This window comes from Tupaia chinensis, unplaced genomic scaffold, assembly GCF_000334495.1.
Source record: "Tupaia chinensis unplaced genomic scaffold, TupChi_1.0 Scaffold000361_2, whole genome shotgun sequence".
Taxonomy (NCBI): domain Eukaryota; kingdom Metazoa; phylum Chordata; class Mammalia; order Scandentia; family Tupaiidae; genus Tupaia; species Tupaia belangeri.
This window is the reverse complement of record NW_006159858.1, coordinates 4,540,323-4,547,555: the sequence shown is the minus strand read 5'-3', so window position 1 is coordinate 4,547,555 and position 7,233 is coordinate 4,540,323. Positions and strand designations below refer to the sequence as shown.

The window sequence follows — 7,233 nt, the reverse complement described above, 5'->3', positions numbered from 1 at the left end:
CTACTCTCTCTTTAAATGTATTAAAAAAAATTTTTTTTTTGAAAGGTTTTTGCTATTGTGTGTGTGCTTGCCAGAAAGAGAGAGAGAGAGAGAAAGAGAGAGTGAGAGAGAGAGAGAGACAGAAAATGAGAAGTTACCCCCCAGGGGGTATGGCCACGCCACAGTCCCTTCTCTTTCATTCTCCTTTCGGGATCTTGGGCACATACACACCTGTGCCCAGTGTGAGTTTAAACCACCAGGTTCGAGACTCAAACCGTGGTCGACTATGTGGGAATCCAGTGATGTAGCCATTATGCCATCTGCTGGTCCCTAAATGTATAAAATTTTGAGGCCAGCAGGTGGCTGGATGTTAAGGTGCTGGATCCCACATGGCCAATTGTGTGGGTAGAGTCTTGGACCTGGTGTCTTAAAAACATATCAGGTGTATGTGCATTCATGTGAAAAAAATTTCCTAGAGGAGAATGGAGAAGAAGGGATTTTGGTGTGTACATCCTCGTGGGAGAGAGGGAGGGAAACTGAGAAAGCATCCGCTATAGGGAATCGCTTTGATGTAATCCCCTTTCTTCGATTTCTTTGGGATTTTGAGCATGTCCACAAATGTGTCCCTTGTGGTTTTCAAGCTATTTGGGTTTCAAGTTCATTTTTTTGAGAGAGATTTTTTTCTATAGGGTGTGTATGCTTGCTGGAGAGACAGACAGAAAGTGAGAAACCACCCTCCGGGGGATGGCCATACCTCGATCCCTTCTCCTCCATTCTTCTCTCAGGATTTTGGGCATCCACGCACATGCGCCCTGCATGAGTTTTAAACTGCCATATCTGGGTCTTGAACTGTAGTTGACCATGTGGGAGTCCAACAACGTAACCATTATACGCCATGTTTCTGTCTCTAGTGAGCGCATGCACCCTATAGCAAAAAACCTCTCAAAAAATTAATACTTTATTCATGGTGGAGTGCATGTGTGTAAATGTGGAAGTGAGAGAGCAGAATAAGCACCCTTCACAGGATATGGTCATGCCAAGATTTCATTCCTTTAATTCTTTAGTCTGTTGGATTTTCAGCACCTTCATGGGTTCCTGGAGGCTGAGCAGACTGGGGATTCAAACTGCATTCACCATGTGGGATTTGGCTTCTTTTGAGCAGTGGTTTACTACTCTGCCACAGAGCTTAACCATGTTATTTATTTATTTATTTTTTTTTGAGAGGTTTTTGCTATAGGGTGCATGCGCTCACCAGAAAGAGAGAGACAGGGAGACAGAAAGCGAGAAATCACCCCCAGGGGGGATGGCCACCCTGCTATCCCTTTTCCTCCATTCTACTCGGGATCTTGGGCACGTACGTACTTGCGCCCGGCGTGAGTTTAAGCCATCGGGTCAGGGACACGAACCTTGGTCGACTACATGGGAGTCCAGCGACATAGCCATTATGTCAACTGCTGTTCCCTGATGATGTTAATTTCTTACTGAACCTAATTTATAAATAAACTTTATCATTGGTATATTTGTATAGGGAGAAAACCCACAGTATGTATAAGAGTCTGTACTGTCTGTAGTTTCAGCATCCATTGGTAATCTCAGAACACATCCCAGTGGCTAAGGGAGGACTACTGTCAATTGCAAATAGGAACATTGAAGGAAGATACCAATCTTATTTGGAAGTTTAGGTGGTGCCGTGATTCTCAGAGAAGAGTTTTTAAAACACTGGACTTGGGGGTCCAGCAGGTGACGTCATGGTTAAGGCACTGGCCTCCCATGTGGGTTGACTGCGGTTTGAGTCCTGGACCTGGAGGCTTGCTTTCTTACTTTCCTTCTCTCTCTTTGTCTCACTCTGGTCAAATTTAAATAAATCAATCAATCTTAAAAACAGAACAAAACTCTGAGCTTAAGTTGATGTGTGAAATAGATATCCTGAGATGATTTCAGCAGAGGCTGAGAGTGGATGTATATATATATATATATTCCAAATAAAGGAGGCTGAAGTCACAAAAGGCTGAAGATGGAAAAATGCTGATGAATGTTTTCGGCGAAGAGTAAATAGTCCAATTTAACAGAATTCTTTAATTTGTAAAGTGAGTGGTGAGAGAAAAATGAAGACTGAGCTTGATAGAACTGACGTGCTGTGGAGTTTGGATCTAGGCCTCAAAGTACTGGTGTCTGCTTTTTGTTCTGAGTGGGTACAGAATCAGGGAAGCTGTGCTTTAGGAGAGTTCCGAAGCATCCCTTGGCCCAGGAGGGGATAGAATTCTTTTGTCCTGAGTAGCCTCTGTAGCTTTTCAATCTAGGAAACACAGGGGCAAGTCATTCCTATTGTGCTGATGTATTGCTGCTGCGGGGACTTGCTTTGTTTTTCTTTCTTTTTTTTTTCTTCTTTTTTTTGGGGAGAGGTTTTTGCTATAGGGCGCATGCACTTGCCAAACAGAGAGAGACAGAGAGAAAGAAAGCGAGAAATCACCCCCCAGGTGAGGATGGCCACGCCGCAATCCCTTCTCCTCCATTCTCCTCTTGGGATCTTGGGAACGCATGCACATGCGCCCAGCGTGAGTTTAAGCCACCGGGTCCGGGACTCGAACCATGGTCGACTACATGGGAGTCCAGTGACATAGCCATTACGCTAACTGCTGGTCCCAGGGGGACTTGCTTTCTTTGTGCTAACTTAAACAAAGCTTCTTAATATCCTCTCTCCTTCCAGTTAAAGAAGACTCAGGGCTTGCTTGATGCTTGTTGCCCTTCACTGCCTGGAATAAGCTATCTTTGCTCTCTAGATACTTAAAGGAAGAAGCAGCTGTTTACTATGAATATAAATTCATAGAAATGTGGTGGCGAAACTGTATTTGAAGACAGTCTCCTAGTTTTCAGGTGAAATACTGTCTCTTGAAAGAAGGTTAATTTTGCCTGCTGCCATGATATTCAGTAGTCAGCAAATGTTGAAAGCACTGCAGAATGGAACACAGTCAAGGATTCATATTAACGAAGGCAGTTCTGTTATCTAAGCACTTTCCTCGACTCTAGTCTGTATCATAATGTTAAATGCTTCTTCTAGTTTAATGTATTCTGTTAATTTTTGAATGTTAAAGTATTTAGTAGTTTTAAATTACTTGCCTGAGATACACAGTTAACAGCTTTGTTATTTTACTTGTATTTGTTTTGTTTTACTTTTTCTTTGTTTGCCAGAAGGTGCATGTGCTTGTAAGGCAAGGAGTGGGGGAAGTGGGGGGGAGAACAAATACCCCCTGTTGGGGAGTGGTCATGCTACAATCCTTTTCCCTCCATTTCTCCATCCCTTTAGGATTTTGGGATGTATACACACATTCTGAGCCTATTTTCCTTTTCTTTCTCTCTCTCTCTCTCTTTTTTTTACATTTTTGCCATAGGTGTGTGCACTCCTCAGAAAGGGACAGAGAGAGAGAAAGAGAAAGGAAAGCACCCCTCAGGGGAGATGACCATGCTACAGTCCCTCCTCCTCCATTCTCCTCTCAGGACTTTGGGCACACATGCTCACGTGTGGAGTGATTATCAAGCTGCTGGGTTCAGGGCTGGAACCGCAGATTCAGCCATGTGAGAGTCCAGCATCTTAACCACCAGGCCAACTGTTGGCCCTAAGGCACAGCCTGTTTTCAAGCTGCTGGGGCCTGGATTTGATCCACGACCAGCCACATGGGATCTGGGGCTAAATGTATGGTACACTTACTATACTGTGCAGTGAACCAACTCATTTTACTTTAAAATACTGGGATGATGGAAAGCCATGATGTATTTTTGCATTGAATGAAAAGCAAAATATATTATGACTTTCCCGACAACATAATACAATATGGTTAGTAATATATTCTTATCAAGTGTGGATTAACTGTTAGAAATTATAATATCTCGGGATCAGCAGATGGCATAATGGCTGTCACTGGACTCCCATGTAGTCGACTGCGGTTTGAGGGAAAGTGAGAAAGCAAGCTGCCAGATCTGGGACTCAAATCACACTCAGCCATGTGGGAGTCCAGCACTTTAACCACCATGCCACCTGCTGGCCCCACCCAATGTGTTTTTCAAGCTGTTGGGCCAGGGACTCAAACTGCATAGTTGGCTGTGTGGAGTCTAGTTAGCCATATGGGATCTGCCTCCCTTATCCACCAGGTGACCAGGGCAGGCTGGAAAATGCTCTCCCCCTCTCTCTCTGGCTAGCTCATGTGCCCTTTGGAAGTTACAAAAAAAAAAAGTAAAATGGATTGTTTTGACTCTATAGAGTACATTATTAGATCAATACTTTCCTACTTGATTTTTCTTTTCTTTCTCTCATTCTTTTTTCTTTCTTTACTTTTTTTCTTTTTTCTTTTTTTAAGGTTTTTGCCACAGGGTGCCTTTGCTCCTAAGAGAGGGAGGAGGGGTGAAGTAAAAAATCACTCCAGGGTGTTTAGGTGGGTCGCCTTGGTGCAATCTCTTCTCCTGGGACTTTAGACACTGACACATGTGCCTGGAGTGATTTTTCAAGCTGCATGGTCCAGGTCTCAGCCATGTTCTGGGTCTCATGGGTCTCTCCTAGGTATGGGCTGTATGGGTATCCAGTGGCCCTGAGGGAATCCAGCCTTTCAACTACTATGCCACCATGCTGGTTCCTGATTTTCCTTTCTAAAAAGACTTTGTTTATGCTAATATGATTAATTCACATTTTTTAGTACAGCTTTGTAATTGTCATAAACTCACTGTGAGAAGATACTGTTTGATTCAGAATGTTTGGCTAAGAATTCATGAAAGATAAAGTCCTCTGGCTAATTGGCTAATAGTAGACTAGTGGGCATTGGTTTCCAGATTGTTCCTCTGGCCAGTGGCATCAATATCACTTGGTAATTTATTAAAAACACTTCAGGCCAGCTAAATAAAAAACTGGGGGTGAGACATAGCAGTTTATTTTAAACAAGTCCGCCAGCTGATTATTTTTTAAAAGAATTATTTTATATAATCTTATTCATTGTCATTTTTATTTTTTTGAAGTTGAGCAGAGAGAGAGAGACAGAGAAAGAGAATAAAAGTGAGAGAACAAGTTTCCAGGTTTGGGACTTGAACCAAACTGTAGTCAGCCATGTGGGAGTCCATCCACCTTAACCACCACGCCACCTGCTGGCTCTGATTTTTTTTTTTTTTTTTTTAAGATAGGTTCTCTGTTTTTGATCTTTCTGCTTCAACCTTCCATGTAGCTGGGACTACAGGCATTGCTACTTTGGCCAGCTTTTTAGGGTGGCTGGGAATCATACCTGGGCCTCCCTTGTGGCCTCAGGCTGCTATAGCGGTGTCAAGTAGTGTGCACTGCTTAGCTGGGCCTTGTTACCTTCAGATGGTTTCAGTGCATGGTAAAGTTCTAGAATATTATTGTGTGATATTATAATAATAGATCCTTTATTTCTAGTAAGTTGGTATTTGGTATAAGTAATTGATTTAGGGCCATTTTTGGTTTATTAACTGACAGAAAATAAATGCTCTTTGTATTCTCAGGTGCAATTTTTATACTCTGAGAGAAAGTAACAGATACTTGTAAGTGAACAATTATTGTAAAATAGTGTATAGGGCTTTTATCTTGAAATTTATTTTTCTTTTAGGAGGCAAAACCCTCAACTGAAGACTTGGGGGATAAGAAGGAAGGAGAATACATTAAACTCAAAGTCATTGGACAGGTGAGTTTCATTATTTTTCTCCTTTGACTGTCCTCCAGTATGTTAGTAATTTCACACAGAAAAAAAAATAAGACATCTTATTTTAAAATGGGATTTTCATGTATGTGCATCTGTTGGAAGTAGAAGAGGCTGATACTGTTTTTAAAATTATTCTGCTAAGCTGGTTTAGATCATTTAATTTCTCCAAATAGGAACTTTTTCATGGTTCTCATGACTTGGGGCAAATACAGTGACTACCGCTAAGAGGTAAGGCTAGGGCTGACCTTAAATAAAGTGAATCATCAGTCCTCTCCTTGTTGTTTTTCCCTTTACTGGCACCTCTTTGTCCTAGACTTCCAGTCTGCATCTTGTTGACTCTGAGATGTTTATTAGGGTTGGCTGAAAATGGTTGTAGGAATGAATCTTTGTACTTATGTGTGTTTTTTTTTAGGGACAAAAGACAGAATTGGTGGAATGGTGGACCCTCACCATCAAAGTGTGAGAGTACCATTTCCCCAAATTCTTCCAAACATGGGATATTACCAGTTTTTAAATTTTGTGGCAATATGATAGGTAAAACATTTATTTATTTATTTTCTTTATTATCAATAAGATGTAATTTTTTTATCTGCTGGGTTTATGTCCTTTTAATTGTGTGTTCATATCATTCCCCATTTTCTGTAATTATCTTATTTAAGAATTACTTAATTTTATTTATTATTATTATTATTTTCCAATTTGCTACAGGGCATGCACATACACACTCCCCAGAGACAAAGAAAGAGAAAGAAAAAGAGAGGGAAAATGAGAAAGCAAACTGCCAGACTCAGGACTCAAACTGTTTTTTGGCCACGTGGGATTCCAGCACCTTAACTGCCATGCCTCCTGCCGGCACTGATCATCCTATTTTTAAAAAAATTTTATTAAGATGTGATTTGTGGGGACCAGCAGGTGGTGTGATGGTTAAGGCACACTGACTCTCACATTACTGATCACAGTTTGAGTCCCAGACCTGACGACTTGAAAATCAAGCTGCCAGGTGCTTGTGTGTGCATGTCCTAAATCCTAGGGAGAGAATGGAGAAAGGGAGTGTAGTCTGGCCATCCTCCTTGGGGGGTGATTTCTCACTTTCACTCTCACTGTCTCTGTGTCTCTCCTCTCCAGTGAGCATATGCTCTATTGCAAAAACTTAAAAAAAAAAAAAAAGTAATTCATGGGCTGGCCCCATAGCAGTTAAGCACTCTGCAGAGGAAGCTGCATCCCACATGGCCAACTGGGTTTCAGATTCCTGCCCTTGCCACAGCATGCCGAGATGTGTGCATATATGCCCAGGATACTGACAGGATAGAGAGTTGGAGGAAGGATTTAGCATGACGAGGCCCACTGGGAGTGCTTTCTCTCACTTTGTTTCTCTTTTCTGAGTGCACAAACATGAGCACATGCACACTATTATGACTAAAGGAAAAAAGATAATTCATGTACTAACTGACCTCCTCCCCTCTTCTTTTTGTTTTGGAGAGGTTTTTTTTTTTTTTGAGAGGTTTTTGCTATAGGGCGCGTGTGCTCACCAGAAAGACAGAGAGAGACAGACAAAAAG

General features: G+C 41.7%; 1 protein-coding gene across 1 annotated transcript in view; it reads left to right on the top strand.

Moving 5' to 3' along the window:
* SUMO1 (small ubiquitin like modifier 1) overlaps positions 1-7,233 on the top strand; it is a 57,901-nt gene that overhangs the window by 29,466 nt on the left and 21,202 nt on the right. Inside the window, exon 3 of the mRNA XM_027773616.1 lies at positions 5,583-5,657. Coding sequence (XP_027629417.1) covers positions 5,583-5,657 — 75 coding nt within the window. The remainder of the gene's footprint in view (positions 1-5,582; positions 5,658-7,233) is intronic.